At 44.1% G+C, this 16,938-nt stretch overlaps 1 protein-coding gene across 4 annotated transcripts in view; it reads right to left on the bottom strand.

Annotated features, from left to right (window-relative positions):
- LOC122553052 (ras and Rab interactor 2-like) overlaps positions 1-16,938 on the bottom strand; it is a 159,106-nt gene that overhangs the window by 9,001 nt on the left and 133,167 nt on the right. For all 4 annotated transcript variants that reach the window (XM_043696521.1, XM_043696520.1, XM_043696522.1 and 1 more), the window contains 4 exons: positions 15,538-15,610; positions 13,028-13,119; positions 11,597-12,619; positions 2,859-3,164 (listed from right to left, as the gene is read on the bottom strand). In XM_043696521.1, the coding sequence (XP_043552456.1) occupies positions 2,859-3,164; positions 11,597-12,619; positions 13,028-13,119; positions 15,538-15,610 (1,494 nt within the window). The remainder of the gene's footprint in view (positions 1-2,858; positions 3,165-11,596; positions 12,620-13,027; positions 13,120-15,537; positions 15,611-16,938) is intronic.

The raw sequence follows: 16,938 nt of genomic DNA, 5'->3' as shown, positions 1-16,938 counted from the left end.
TTAAGTTGGTCAAGCCTTAGTAACAGTTCCTTGTTTGATGTAAAAATGAATTCTCTCCTTTTATGAGCAACAGTGATTAAAAACAAAATGCTAGAGAAACCCAGCAGGCTTGGCAGCATCTGTGGAGAGAGAAACAGAGTTACTGTGAAATCTAATATGACTTCTTCTTCCTCTTCATCGATGGGTTCCGAAGATGAATCACTGGAACTCTATGCTAACACTGTTTCTCCCTCCACAAATTCTCTCCACTGCTTGGTCTTTATTTCAGATCTCCAGCATCTGCGGTATTTTGATTTTACCTGACTGTAATTGACTCCTGTGCAAATATCAGCAAATGTCCCCACTTCAGACCTTGTGAAGGAACTCAAGGTCATGGTGAGGTAGCTGAAGAAGCAGTTAGGCTTGGGAAACAATGCTGAGGAATTCCTGCAGCAATGCCCTGGGGCTGAGATGTCTGACCTCCAACACCACAGTCATGTGCTAGGTAGGACCTGATCCAGTGGAGATTTCCCCCCTCCCCCAATTCCCACTGACTTCAGGTTTGATTGTGCAAATGGAATACCCCAACTATAATAGTTTACATTTGGTGCTAACAGCCTTTACTCAAATCTCCATGTCCTCCACGCCAGGAAAACCAGGGATAGAATTTTACATGGAACTATACAATTTGATTGCTAGAACTTAATTATATCAACACCAATAATTTATTGATATAGGAGGTGGTTTCTTACTGAGAGAACTATTCCATCCCATTTTATATATTACAGGTATTTGTCCAATTGCTTGATAGAACCATTTATGAAACCTTACTCTAGCAGCTTCTCAAACCTTAACAACCTGCCACACAGAAAATAAGTGCTCCCTGACTTCTCTTTTCATGCTTTGGATTAGGATCTATCATGGGATTGTGTTATATTTAACCATTATATTTAGTTTAAACTCTGGGTTTGTACTCAATGGACTTTAGAAGGATGAACAAGGGACCTGATTGAAACTGACAGAATACTGAGAGGCTTGGATAGAATGGTCATGGAACAGATGGTTTCACTAGTAGGAGAGACTAGAACGTGAGGACATAGTGAAAGGATGACCCTTTTGAGAAACATCAGCCATGATTGAATGGCAGAGCAGACTCGATGGGCTGAATGGCCTAATTCTGCTCTTCTGTCTTATGACCATAAACTTGAGGAGATTTGCAATGACATTGACAGATAGCAATCGTATGAGGATTTGACAAAAAAGATGTGCTGGAAACACTCAACAGGTCAGGGAGCACTGTATAGAGAAAGAGCATTAGCAGGTGCAATTTAACGTCTCCACCACTTTACCAGTGGAAGGGCCTTCCCGCCATTGTTCTGATTAAGTCCATGGTAGGGAATATGAATGGCCTTGCTGCCCGGTCTGCCAGTGGAAGCCTTTAAGCGTCCACTGCATCCAGGAGGTGGGCCCCTTGGTCCAAGGCCCTCAGGAAGAAGGTGCGCACTGAGATCCAAACCCTGTCCTTACATAAACCCCTGATCTGAGAGAAGGCATGCTGCTGCCCAGTTAAGTGCCTGGTTAGCTCCTATTATCTCCTGTACAGGTGACCCAATGTTTTAGGTCATGGTGGCCTCTGATGAAAGGCCATTTCAACGTGAAACCTGAAACTTTGATTCAGTCTCCCTCTGCACAGCTGCTGCCAGGTCTGCTAAGTGTTTCCAGCGTGTTTTTTCATGATCACTTCATATTTCCATCATTCATGATATTCTGCTTTTGTTTCGTTGCCACTGGAAACATAGGAAAGTCTGACTGCTGCTATAATAATGATCAATGCTCTAACCCCAGGCCCAACAGCCAGCATACAGTTTGTTAATTCTCCTTCAAATTTTCTGAGGGAAGCAAGAACCACTAATAAACGCGTGCTTTGCTTTGTGTCACTCAGCTCACTTACGGTTTGGGAAATAAAACAATTCTCCATTCACCTCACTAAAGAAAACATTGGAGCTGTGCACGCGAGGGAAATTGAGAGAAGCGCGATGTCCCATTATTAGGACACATCCCTAAATCAGACCCAATAAGATGGACTAGTAATGCTGTCACCCCCCGGAAATACAAAGCTGACCCTGAATTTGTAAGAACTTCATTATACTGCCCTTCTCATATTTGTCTACCTCAACTTGAAGGTCTCTTTACTCTTTGATTTACTTAGCATTTGACCAACATGCCCCCTTCTCATTCTCTCTTCCCAAATGGTATTATATCATTGCTGTCCCTGTCAACTTCTATCTGGCATCAAAATGTCCAAAATTGCCTGCAGCTCTTTGAATAGTAAGTGACATTCCCTATTTTTGTGCGACCTGGTGTTGCACTCCTATAACAAAGTCCTGTGCCTCCCTTGCGACAATTTACTTGGACACCACCCTTGGAATGTCAACATGCAATATAATTTCCTTCAGAACTCTAAAGAAGTCCTGATAAAGCATCATACTGGGACTCGAAAGGTTAATGCTGTTTCTCTCTCCGCAGATGCTGACAGACCTGCTGAGTTTCTAGAGCATTCTCTGAGTTTTCATCAAGCTTCCCAGCGTCCCTTGCAGTATCTCGAGTAAATGCCGAAAGAACTGTGGATGCTGGAAACCACAGACAGGTCTGGCAGCAACTGTGGAGAGGAATCAGAATTAACATATTGGGTTCAATGACCCTTCCTCAGAATCTGCAATATTTTCCCTTTATTGCAGAGTCAAGCTTATTCATTTGGTTAGGCATTACCTGTCTTTCACAATTCTATGCCACTTGTCCTTAATTGACCTTGGCCTAGCATGTTAAAGGCATACATTAACTGATGTTTTAATGCACAGCTTAGTAAAATAATACTGTACCTGAGTTGTTTTCCATAACACTGTAGATAACTTTGCAGACCCTTAGCAATAGACACACCTTCTTCTCAGGAGAGTACGCCTTGTGCATATTATGAAACTTGTGCCTTATTTTATCCAAGGTGACAGTATCGGGGACAGAGGCATCCACTCCTAGTTCCTGAGGCACTTTTTGTTTAACAGAGAGCAGATTCTCTTTCAGCTGCTTCCAGGAGCCGTCGGAGACATGGAATTGTTTCAAAGTTGCGTAAATGTAAGACTTCAGGGGCTTCAGAATGCATTTGTGCATTGCTTTCTCCAAAACAACATCTGGAAAAGATAATGAAAGGAAAGGTTTAAAAAAAAAGTTTCAAAATCAAATGAAGTTCAAGTTTGGGTTGGGAAATAATAGACCACAAAATGTTTCACAGCAAAGGAATCACGTTAACGCATGTCATACATCTGTCCACGTTTAAAAACAAAAACAATATTATGAAGAGAAAAAGCAACTGCTATTGATTGTAAACTTTCTACTCTGCAAACTTTTAGGAAAACTTTTCTCCTTTGATAACATGGTGTGAGGACACGAATACTTCCCTTTCATTAACAACCAGGACGTGTGTGCAGAATATTGTCAGAGTTTGAAATTTTATAACATGAACACATAAACATTATTAAAGCCTTAGCTAGTGGATATGAAGTGATTCTAAATGGGGACCTCAGTTCAGTATCACAGTCAACTCGGTGGTTCTGAGTCACAAGGTCAGTTCAAGTCCAATATCCAGACTGACAGTTCAGTAAGTACTGAAGGAGCTCTGAGCTATCAGAGATAGTGACTTTAAGATCAGATGTTAAATGACCTGCCTCCTCAGTTACCTGTAAAAGATCCTATGCTACTGCTGACCTCCTGGTTTCACTGAATCATGGAATCACTGCAGTGTGGAAGCAGGTCATTCGGCCCACTGAGTCCACACAGCCCCTCTGAACAGCATCCAACCCAATCAATTCTATCCCTGTAACCCTGCATTTCCCATGGCTAACCCACCTAGCCTGCACACCCCTGGACACTAGGGGACACAATGTAGCATGGTCAATCCACCTAATCTGCATGCCTTTGGACTGCAGACACAGGGAGGAAACCCATGCAGACACAGGGAGAATGTGTAAACTCCACACAGACAGTTGCCCAAGGGTGGAAGCAAACCCTGACCCTTGGTGCTGTGAGGCAGCAGTGTTAACCACTGAGCCACCAGGCCAATGCTTATCCCTCAAACACTACTTAAATTAGATGGTCTGGTCATTTTCCTACTGCTGTTTGGAATTCCCAGTGTTTAGATTGCTTGTTATTTACAACAGTGATTACTATCATGAAGGATTCTTGGCTGAGGCATGGCAACACTCAATTTAAACTATCACCAGTCCTCTCTCTCTAATGATAGTCCTCAGAGTCTCATAGGATTATAGTGATTTTACCTTTCTTTTCCCTAGGCCACAAAGACTTCATTTGTTGCAGAGGAAGACAGCAGGCTGAGAAGATGTAGCATCACTTTTATTCATGCAAGAAATGTGGACATCACGGGCGAGGTCAATATTTATTGCGAGACCCTGGCCTCTGTTTTCTCTGAACCCCATTTGTTGAGAGGTGAGGTGGTGGTCAGGGCATGTGTTGGTGGTGGGCAGTTGAGCAGTATAGTCGAGTGTGTGTTGCTGGAAAAGCACAGCAGGTCAGGCAGCATCCAAGGAGCAGGAGAATCGACGTTTCATCCTGATGAAGGGCATTGATTCTCCTGCTCCTCGGATGCTGCCTGACCTGCTGTGCTTTTCCAGCAACACACTCTCAACTCTGATCTCCAGCATCTGCAGTCCTCACTTTCTCCTAGTTGGACAGCACAGCTCATCTCAGTCTCACCCCCATCCCCACCCTGCCACATCCCAGGACAGCTCAGGAGATGAGCCATTGAACCATGAGGGTCGAGCGTTGGATGTGGTGTATATGGACTTCAGCAAGGCATTTGATAAGGTTCCCCATGGTAGGCTCGTTCAGAAGGTCAGGAGGAACGGGATACAGGGAAATTTAGCTATCTGGATACAGAATTGGCTGGTTGACAGAAGACAGCGAGTGATAATGGAAGGAAAGTATTCTGCCTGGAAGTCAGTGCTGAGTGGTGTTGCACAGTTTCTGTTCTTGGGCCTCTACTCTTTGTAATTTTTATTAATGACTTGGATGAGGGGATTGAAGGATGGATCAGCAAGTTTGCAGACGGCACAAAGGTTGGAGGTGTCGTTGACAGTATAGAGAACTGTTGTAGGCTGCAGTGTGACATTGACAGGATGCAGAGATGGGCTGAGAGGTAGCAGATGGAGTCCAACCTGGATAAATGCGAAGAGATGCATTTTGGAAGGTTGAACTTGAAAGTTGAGTACAGGATTAAAGACAGGATTCTTGGCAAAGTGGAGGAACAGCGGGATCTTGGTGTGCAGGTACATAGATCCCTTAGAAAGTATAGAGGGGATGTCAGAGGCGGGTTCTTTACGCAGAGAGTTGGGAGAGCATGGAATATGTTGCTGGCAGCAGTTGTGGAAACGAGGTCATTGGGGATATTTAAGAGACTGCTGGACATGCATATGATCACAGAAATTTGAGGGTTCATACATTAGGTTTACCTTACGTCGCCCTACTATAGGAAAGATGTGGATGCTTTGGAGAGGGTTCGCAGGAGGTTTACCTCACATGAGGATCAATGGTCGGCATAACATCGTGGGCTGAAGGGCCTGTTCTGTGCTGTACTGTTCTATGTTCTACACCCACCTCCTGGGCCCACAGAAGGGCCACTGAGACAAGAAACAAATCCAGGGCAAACGCATCCAGAAAGGCACAGTTACAGGATGGCCTTGGAGAATCTGAGTTGGTTAGTCACTGAGCTAAATGACAGCTACCAAACGGAGAGTCTGAAAGATTTAAAAGGGGCCTGAGGGGTATCCTTTCCACGCAGAGAGTAGCACATGAATGGATGAATGGAACAAGCTGCCCGAGGAAGTGGTAGAGGCAAATACAATTACAACATTTCAAGGACATTTGAACAAGAAAGGTTTAAAGGGATATGGGCCAAGCAAAGGCAAGTGGAATTAATTCAGTTCAGGAAATCTGGTCAGCACGGATGAGTTGGGCCGAAGGATCTGTTTCTGTGCTGGATTACTCTACTGAGCCTGCATCCTTACAGCACTGAGAGACAGCAGTGAGACCTAGATGCCATACTAGCTGCCCAAAGGAAAAGACTGAACAGTTTCCACCTTTGCTATCCTCAGACACTTTGCTATCTGTGGCAGCGCAGCTTACTAACTCAAAGCAACTCTGAACAGTGCCAATTTTGTTGCCATACAGAGAGCTGACATTTCAGCTTTATTGAAATAATGTTGCAGAGTCATGACTGGAATGCCACGTGTGTGAACCATGATATAGAATTATTAATAAACACCAGCAGTTTAAACTAAACGATTGTGACTGCTTTATCAAATTATTGATAGACTATGTAGCTTAGACTGAAAATGAATAGCTTGAAAAGTCATCACACGTTCTTCACAACACAGACACAAACGTATTTAACTCGACTAAATCAATCTATAAAAACTTCAATTCGGAAGTTTTCCTACTCTGCGGTGACAAATAACTTTTAAAAAGGAGCCGGTGCTGTTTGGAACTGAGTGCCATGCATGCAACAACAACTTGCACTTTTATAGCACTTATAATGTAAAGTAACTGCAACCAAAGTGCTTCAGGGAAGAGTCAGACTAAAACCGACAGAGGCCAGAAGGGAGAAGTCAGCACCGATGGGTTCTAAAGAGCTGTCCTAAAGGAGAAGAGTAAGTGAAAAAGTTTAAGAGGGAATCTGGAACTTGGGGCCTAGACTGCTAAAGGTGCAGTCACAACACGGAGAGAAGACGGATGTGAGGGATGGGCAACAAGCCAGTGCTGAAGAAACACAGACTACCCACAGGACTGTTGAAATAACTTCACAGATGTCAGCATCCCTTCACCAAGTAACCCTTTGTTTAAATATGTGTAGTACATGACACTGACCCAGCTAGCTCAGAGCCGGCTCCCAGAGTGAACAGGACCTCTGATGCTCCTGTTTATATCTGTCAGCCGGAGCTCCCAGATTGGACCAGCTAACAGCCCCAATCAGGGAATTCAATCTATGAGGTCTATCTGTCTGACCTCATTACAACCACTACAATTGTACAGCAAGAAGCAGTCACAGCGATAAAGAGGATGAGGCCATAAGTAGGATTTAAATACAAGAATAGGAATTTTAAAATGAAAGTATTTAGGAACCATAGTAGGCTAAGTACAGTGCTTGTGGGAGAATGACACTTGGTGAGATTTAGGATACAGGCAATAGAGATTAGGATAAGTTACAATTTTTACAATGTAAATCATATCACTGCAGTGAATGTTTATCAACATTTGATTTGCCACTGATTTTCTTCAACTACAAAGCTGCCTCAAAAACAATTTCTATGGTAGGAAAAGTTACATATACAGGTACAGACACACACATCACAGAAGTGGGTACAGTGAAAACCAATTTAGTGCCACATCCCAGGACAGCTCAGAAGATGAGCCATCAAACCATCATACCCACCTCCTAGGCATAGGGAAGGGCCACTGAGACAACAAATAAATCCAGGGCGAATGCTTTGTAATAGCAAGGTAAAATTAAAAACTGGATTAAATTTGAAAGCTGTGTTATGGATCAGCATCAATCAGAGAATCAATATTGTCAGCTGCCCCCCCAAAAAATTCTACAAAAAGATATTTCAAGCAAACTGCTTCTTCCAGAGACCGAGATAACAGCAGTTTTGGAAACATGCAGCCTGGATAACTGCTCAGGCCCACAGTGCCATGGACTCAGAGACTGACTGACAGGAAGGTGAGGAAATGTTCTTACATTCATCTGAGTCTCATGTTGGCAGTGATCAAGATTCATCTTTCTCCCTAGTAACTAAAACAGTTCTAACTAAGGCAAATGAAACTTTGCATTAAGACCCTTCTATGAATCTTCAGTGGACGACAAACAAATCTACCCTGACTAGCTGATGTCAGAATTATGGCTCCCTAACCCAAGACTTAGCAGAGCAGTAAAGTTGCGCAGCAGCTTAAAGGTTAACTAGCTTTATTTACTAGGCGAAAGTGAGGATTGCAGATGCTGGAGATTAGAGTCGAGAGCGTGGTGCTGTGCTTTTCCAGCACCACACTCTCGGCTCTAGCTTTATTTACTTGCTAGTTCTGGCAGTTCTCGAAGATTATTGAGTAATTCAGTTTTTTAAGTTTCTGCAAAACATCAGAAGAGCCAAAACCAAATGACATCATCACTTGGCTGAAGATCATCTTTCCCTGGTTATTTTTAGAAAGTGAAAACTGCAGTTTGGAATTCATTTCCACTTTTGCTGACTCTTTGTTTAACTTTATCCATATTCTCTCTCGATTCTGCAATGACAACAGAAGGTGCTGAAAGTGCACGGCCAAGTCCAAACATCATTATGCTAAGTACGTTAATTAACAATAAATTTTAAAAGGCTAGAAAAGTTAAGAGCAAATGTTTTAGGCGTGGACCTTTCATCAGAATTAGTTCAGCCAGCTTTAGCTCAGTTGTGTTTATGAGTTGCTCCTTGAAACATTAAAGTGGTTTAACTCATGGGTCAGCTTTTTCTGTTTTCTTTTCAGACTCCTGATTCTTTTCTTCCCCCATGGAACTCTGGGATCTTTCAAAGTTACCTTAGCATCTTAAACGGCGCCATCCTGCAATTTGATACCCAAATGCGAAATAAATTACCGTTCTGATCAGACTGCTTAGTTTCCTGTTCGAAAGATGGCTAAATCTGTCCAGCATATGACAAACTTGCTCAGTCAGCCATTTAGTTTCGTCCAAATCCTTGTGGCTTATTCAAAGTTATTAAAGCAGAGTAGAGTCAAGAGCCAAGAGGTGGGCGTATAAAACAAAGCCTTAAAATGGGAGATTTTAGCAGTTGAACAAAATAAAACAAACTACAGTCAACGTCTGCCTTTCTCCAAACATAAAGAATGCAGATTACTGCTCGATAAGCAATATGAGCCAAGTCATAGATGTTGACAATTTTCCTTCCGCTCGGCCTTTAAACTTTAATTTCTACCTTTGACTGAGGCATTCATTAAGGCTACGATGATTTGTCATAAGGAGCAACTTAAATGCATAATTCTTGCAAACAATTCTTCTTTCAATCTTTCCTCCCTCTATGCAGATAGAGAGGTGGTTTGCCTTTGGCACTTGCCTGCAATATATTTGAAACAACTCACGAGCTGAGATCTGAATTTATGTCCAGTAACTGCAGACCACTCTGTGTTGACCATCCATCACACTGTTCCATTAACATTATCAGTGTGTCTGCACTGGAAGGACTTGGCTCAGTTTGGCAATTTATCGAAACAAAGTGTTATTTACACTTTTGACTGAATAACTTCCTGTTCAGATAGCTCATTGCATAAGATGTTGGTACTTCAAGGGTTGACTGACCATCTATTCATGGCTGATTTTTGTTTTTCAAAAATGAAATCCTATAAAAACACTTATTTCACTTGAACTAATCCTGACTGATGACAAATTATATGAATATTGACTACTTTCCCCACAATGGTGACTGATCTTTGGTTTAAACACAAAAGCGCCCTTTCATTCACATCCTAAGGACTAAAAAAAAACTCTGCATAACCGCACTCAAAGAAAAATGTTGTAATTGTACCAGCATCCACCACTTCCTCTGATAGGTCATTCTATACATGCACCATCCTCTGGGCGAAAAAGTTGTCCCTTACATCCCTTTTATATCTTTCCCCTCTCACCCTAAATCTATGCCTTCTTGTTCTGGACTCCCCAGCCGCAGGGGGCGGCATGGTGGCTCAGTGGTTAGCGCTGCTGCCTCACAGCACCAGGGACCTGGGTTCGATTCTGAACGTTCCTTTATAGTTTTAGAGGTTACTTACACAAAGCTTTCAAATGAGAACCAAATGAACATGAAATGAGAATAGAGGTGTGATACTAAAAAAACCTTTTAACTGTGAAACTTGAAAGGGTTCAGAAAAGATTTACAACGATGTTGCCAGGGTTGGAAGGTTTGAGCTGTAGGGAGAGGCTGGACAGGCTGGGGCTGTTTTCCCTGGAGCATCAGAAGCAGAGGGCTGACTTTATAGAGGTTGATAACATCTTGAGGGGCATGGATAGGATAAATAGAGATGGTTTTAGATGAGATTAGATGTGCTACATTGCGGAAACAGGCCCTTCGGCCCAACAAGTCCACACTGTCCTTCCGAAGAGTAACCCACCCAGACCCATTCCGCTGCTCCCTACTAATGCACCTAACACAATGGGCAATTTAGCATGGCCAATTCACCTGAACTGCACATCTTTGGACTGTGGGAGGAAACCGGAGCACCTAGAGGAACCCCACGCAGACACAGGGAGAATGTCTGTGTGGAGTTTGCACAGTCACCCAAGGCTGGAATCGAACCTGGGTCCCTGGTGCTGCGAAGCAGCAGTGCTAACCACTGAGCCACCATGCCACCCCCTGGGGTTGGGGAGTCCAGAACTAGAGGGCATAGGTTTAGAGTGAGAGGATAAAGATATAAAAGAGACCTAAGGGACAACATTTTCACCCAGAGGATGGTGCATGTATGGAATGATCTATCAGAGGAAGTGGTGGATACTGGTACAATACAACATTTGAAAGGCATTTGGATGGGTATATAAAAAGGAAGGGTTTAGAGTGATATGGGCCAAGTTCTGGCAAATGGGACTAGATGAAGTTACAATATCTGCTCGGCATGGACAAGCTGAACTGAGGGTTCTATTTCTGAGCTGTACATCTCTATGACTTTATGAACATAACTCAGAACATAAATATTGCAGAAACAAGAGTAGACTAACTAATTCTACATGTCTGCCTAATAAGTCTTGCTTTCAAGAATAAATATTTGAGAAATTTTGTTCACAAAGAGGGAAAGACCAGCAATAATTGCATGCTATTTTTGCAGTATTAGGGACACAGGAAATTGAAGTAGGCCATTCAGCCCATCAAGTCCTCTCCACTATTTATTGCAACCATGGCTGTTTGAACATTTCAATGCCACTTACCACAACCCTCTTCACCATCAGAAATCTAGCAGCCTCTACCTTAAATATACTCAAAAGACTGAGCTCCCACAGCCCTGTGGGTGAAAGATTCACCATCCTCTGATTGAAAATATTTCATCTCCCTAGTGCCACATATAAGTGGTTTATGTGAAAAGGTTTTACAACACTGTAGCTGTGAATTCACTATGCCATTGAGCTTGGCTTTCTGAAGCTGAGAGAACTGACTTCCCACTGAGCTGTGACAGGCTAAAGTTATGCAGAGCCATATTTTCCCCCTCAGCAAGTGCCTCTTAAAAACCGCCTGCAGCATTTCAAACTCTCCACACACCAACATTAATGCAGAACACACCTATCAATACCTTTCCCCCCATCTCCTTAAAAGCCAGACTCTGAGACATTCACAAGAGGCACAAAAGGGGAAACTGGCGTTGCCCCTTCACCAACTAAACCTCAGTTTTAAAAAAAAAATCACACAACACCAGGTCAATTCGTGAAACGAAACTCCCGAATGACCCCTCCAGAAGTCGAAGCAACGCGGGCACGGAGGGTGGGGGAAAGAGGGCAAATTTTCCGAGATCATAAGGGAGGGCAGCTCACCTATTTCGTCTTCTGGGATGAGGGATTCTATTGGCGGGTCCAGCTCCGAGCTCTGGAGCAGGTAGCTTTTAACCTGGGTCATGAACTGGCGGACGGTGAGGAGCATGTCGGTGCTGGAGACGTGGCAGTCTTTGTTCTCCTTGAAGAAGCTGATGTAGTCCTGGATCAGGCAGCCGAAGTAGGTGCGCTTGTCCTGGGACATCTCGGCGATCCTCTTGACCATTCTCTTCTCGGGGGTCATGAACGAGCTGAAGACGCCGCTCACTTTCTGGATGTGGGTCTTGACGATCCTGGGGAAGACGAAGGAAGGGTGCCTCTTCTTCCTGGGGGTGCATGGGGGCGGCAGCACCTCCTGGTCGCTGTCCGCCTCGGAGTCCTCCTCCTCCTCCTCCTCCTCCAGGCTGCTGTTGGTGTCCCCCTCCAGGCTGGAAGGGCAGTCCCGTTTCACCTCCATGCTGCTGGAGTCGGACTCGGTGGAGGTGGTGGACATGCTGAGGTCGCTGAGCCGCTGCCGGCCCTGGCCTGCAGCCTCCTCCGGCCCGGGAGCTGCTGGTTTCGGGGCTGCAGCCTTGTCCACCGCCTCAGCACCGCCGGCTTGTTTCTTGATGCGGGGCGGCGGGATGGGAGCCGCTTTGGCCCCGGGCTGTTTGCAAGGGCCCCCCCTTCCCTCCCGGTCGGCGGCCGGACCCGGGCTCTGGTCCATACTCGCGGGCAGCCGAGGAGGGGGAGGCCGAGCCGGGGCGGAGTAGGGCCGGCCCGTCTCTCTGGATTTGGGAGCCTGCCCTTGGAGGCTGCCGTTAATGTCTTTGCTGTGCACCTCCAGGAACAGCGGGTTTATAAAGCACAGAGCACCATTGGTCTGGCTGCACTCCAGCTCTGAAGGCGTCCGTGTTTGAATGGAATGCACTCCATTTAAATGCGGGGTCTGCTTCGTTTCTGTGCTCGGGCTGCCTGCGTCGAGAGGACTCGTAGGAGGTGCAGAACTCTTGCCTGCTCTCTTGTACACAGGAGAACTCCAGAACTCTGAAACAAAAGAATGCCATAAAGTTGAAAACAGATGGACTTTAGTTTCCATCTCGCGTGCATCATAACAGAGCAGTTAACCCTGTAAAGGGCAGGCAGATCACTATTTCATTTAAAAGACTGTTTTAGGAATAGGAACTAAATTCCAGAGACAAACTATAAAATTGGATGAGAGTTGTGATGTGGAGGTGCTGGTGTCGTGTGATTTTTTGACTTGGATCAAAGAGTTTTACCTTATACAAATCACCAGCAGCGAATGCAAGCCAAGCTGATTTGATTCAGAGTAGGAAACGGGCAAAGTCCAAAAAGTGTGACAAAAGACAGTTTGATCACTAATGGGCGAGTATTTTAGATGAAAACACGGTCCTGTGCTTCAAGGTGAATCCAGTAGACCTGAAGTGTACTCACCTAGACCCAGGAATGCAATTGCTTCCAGCTCAGTCTCAGTCTTGGCAGCTGTGATTCCATGAGGCAACTTTAAAGGGAAAGGCAGCACATCCCTTTTGAGAGAGGGGGAAAAAAGACAGAATTTAATGAAACAATATTGAATCTATATGAGTAAGCCAGTCAAGGAGAAGGGAATATTTTGGGTGCAGAAAACTTGGAAAGTCCCCAAGAAAGATTTGTGATGTAATGATTAGGTAGAGCGACAAAAGAAATTCTCTCATAATAATACTTCTGCATTCCTTTATACTCCAACATAGAGTTACGAGGCAGAGTCCACCTCAACAAAGTCTAAAATATTGACTTGCCAACTTGAATTAAATTGGTGAATGAATGGGGGTTGAAAGAATTATTGCAATTGGCCATTCATACCACATACCACTAAATTAATAATGTTGCCATCCTGGATTTACCTAATGACCAGGCTGTTAGGAAGGGCAAGTCCCAAATGCCTGTGGCAGACTGGCCAGTGTGCCAACACGCTACTCAGCTGCAAAATTAAGTTATTGACGAGTCACACTACACTTTGTAAACTGTGCAGGGAACGGAGACAGAGAACGCAAGAAATAGGAGCACACGCAAGCCATGCAGCTTCTCAAGTCTGCCTTGCTCATTCAACAAGACCATGGCTCATTAACTCATGTGTGCCAGCTCAGCACTGCTGTCAAATCGCTGATATTTCCAAAGTCTATCAACCTACTCTAAGTACTTTCAGTGATCTAGCCTCCAGAACTCCCTGGGACACAGATTTAAGTGTTGATGTCACGCCATCAGTGATGCTCTTGATTGGCAGACCCAGTTCTCAGTAAGATCAGACTCTCATAGATCTAGTAAAATTCATATTTATTCACTTCACCTGACAGTACGTGACCTGGGTAATGGCATCCCACAGCTGACGAACAGTATGTCAACAGACACATATCTGTGTCAATATTTTCAAAACCCCTTTCTGCTGTGAAGATGTTGTAAGTAAAGTCACCAATTACCAATAAGCTAGAAGGTAATACAGTTCCTTCCCTTGCACGCTATGTGGCTTTATTCTTTTGTAGGCAGATATGTGGATGACCAGCCAAGTCTGAGCTGAAAGACAGTCCTTCATCTGGCTGAACAGTAGCATGTTTCAGTAAATGAATGGTTCAGTTGCCTTCTGTTCCTAAAGTTTCATTGCAATACAAGGGCCTCAGTATTAATACCCTGATGATATATGGGAAGGGGTTAAAACTCAAAACAGAGCAGGAAGCTGTCTCAATCCTCCTGTGTGTGCCCGCTGCAGTTTTTATAGTGGTGTGTTTCCAGAGGTCAAGAAGATTGCCCTGCCATGAAGGAGAGAGTCTCTTCATCAGTAGCTCCACGTTGGGCCCGCAATTGCAATTGGAAATAATGATTGCATTTCCCAGGGATTGGGAAACCTGACCGTGAAAGGGTGGTGTGGGCTGTCAAGTCCTCAAGGCAAGTATCTTTAGTACCCCTCCACTGAGGGGCAGGACTCCTCACCACCAAACTGTCCAAAGTTTTGACTGGCAATCCTCCCTCCTCACCTTGACTGCCAGGATGGACTCCAAATGCTCCTCACTACAGCCTCCCACTGCTGGTTTCCAACAGTTGACCCAGATGTTCACTTAGCCAGTTGCAAGGCAGGAAATAAGAGAGAGAAAAAAAGAAGTTCTGCCATTAAATTCAGCAGAACCTCGGTGTCTCTGATCTCACTGGGTTTCTTGGCAAAACAAAAAAAAATTGGTAAACCTAGGAGTTCAGAACTTAAGTTTGCTGTTGATAAAATGAATTGCAATTTTTACTTCAGTAAAGATATATTTCTGCCTATCTCCTCCTCAAAGACATTGGATTGAAAGTCTGCCCTTTCTGCATACCTTAGAGTATGAGTACCGTCTCCCAGATTGATGCTTGACTGTAGCAAAACAGGATTTGCAACGAAAGTCTAACCTCTACTGAGCAATTGTCACCTGAAGTACAGGCCTAGCATTTCAGCACTGGCTAACCTGCTGTGGATTTAGTTTTTATTTTTTATTTTCATGTTTTGGATCAATAGCAACCTTGCTGAATAACAAGCAGCTTTTTGTGAGGCAGCAGCAAGGAAGTTGTTTCAAGTTGAGTCACGACCAGAATCATTAGCATAGCTGCAGGATCTAATTATACACCAGGTGTTCAGTGAAAAAGAAACAGCGTGCTTTATGAGAATTAGTATTCCCGACACCGTCCGCTCCTCCCTCCACAAACTCTAACTCACGCTGGGGAATGTGATTGAAAAATATTCTCTATGCAGAATCACCCAACTAGTTAATCAAGTGTTTCCTGTATTGACTCAACAGGAAATGGTCTAGGATAACAGAAAAAAGGTGCATGGGTGTGAGTCCTCAAGTGGATGTGGGAGCAAACACACTAAAAGAAACCTCTTCGAACCTCTAACAATAGGGCATGCCTGCAGATTGGCATTTAGATTTGTTCACTCCTCTCACCTGCTGATACAGTAGAAAGCGATGAGCCTGAACAAATCTGCGAAACTCAAGCAGGATCCTTCAAGCGAGAAAGCTGCGCAAGAAACAGAAAATTAGTAAGCAGGTAACTTATTACAAAGGAGAAACAGCATTATGAGAAAAGCCATCAAACAGCATATGGGATTCTGTTAAAGCTGTGCAGTAAATTAACCAAAGTATCATGACAGTCTCCCTATTAATAAAAAAAATGCAATATGTCTGTTCCGAGACAGCATACAGCAGACATGATTCCTCTCTCTAAACTGAAACAGCTGTGCTGATCCGCTAAGCATGCAAAAATGAACTTGGCCTATACTTGCTGCAACCAAGAGGGTTGTGAATCTATGGAATTCCCTGCCCAGGGAAGTAGTTGATGCTACTTTAGTAAATGTTTTTAAAGCTAAGATAGTTTTTTTTTGAACAATAAAGGAATTAAGGGATACGGTGAGAGGGCGGGTAAGCGGAGCTGAGGCCGTGGAAAGATCAGCCATGATCTTATTGAATGGCGGAGCAGGCTCGAATGGCTTACTCCTAAGTCCTTATGTTCTTGTAAGAGTTTGTGAGAATGTCTACCTTTCTGAATAGCACTAAACCAAAAAAACAAGTTATTTAAGGCAGTATTTACAGGCTTTATAGGAACACAAGCCATTTTCATTACAGTCCCTGGGTTTAATTGCTCAGCCATCTTGAAAATCTAACATGATTCCCTTCATCATGAGCAATTGAGCCACCCACTTGGTAAATATAAGGTTAGTCTGCTAACAGTCTTTTAACAAACCACACACATGTTGCCAATATTGACATTCTTTTTTGGTGAGTGTCATTACTTGAAAGTTACACAAAGCTGTGTTCCAACATCAGCAAACAAACTGGGAACAGCCATAAATGCAGTGAAATTTAAGGTTTGTAGCCACCTCGCTTTGGAAAAGACTTTAGGGGAAACGGGAATTTTCCTGATCACTGTTGCGAACAATTCAGACAGACAATTCTTGTTTGCATTGTTTCTGCAAATACAACATTCCTGCTGATGCGCTGGCAACCAAGCCCTGCTGGCTCTCCTGTTCGTCAGGACGTGCTGCTTCCTTGTCACGTGTTAACGTTGTAGCTTCAGGGGCCAACAAAAATTGCCTAGAAATTCTTGGGTCATAGAACATAGAAAAATACAGCGCAGTACAGGCCCTTTGGCCCTCGATGTTGCGCCGATCCAAGCCCAGCTAACCTACACTAGCCCACTATCCTCCGTATGCCTATCCAATGCCCGTTTAAGTGCCCATAAAGAGGGAGAGTCCACCACTGCTACTGGCAGGGCATTCCATGAACTCACGACTCGCTGAGTAAAGAACCTACCCCTAACATCTGTCCTATACCTACCAACCCTTAATT

Source organism: Chiloscyllium plagiosum, chromosome 9, assembly GCF_004010195.1.
Source record: "Chiloscyllium plagiosum isolate BGI_BamShark_2017 chromosome 9, ASM401019v2, whole genome shotgun sequence".
Lineage (NCBI taxonomy): Eukaryota > Metazoa > Chordata > Chondrichthyes > Orectolobiformes > Hemiscylliidae > Chiloscyllium > Chiloscyllium plagiosum.
The sequence above is the reverse complement of the archived record's forward strand: the minus strand, read 5'-3'. Positions and strand labels throughout refer to the sequence as shown.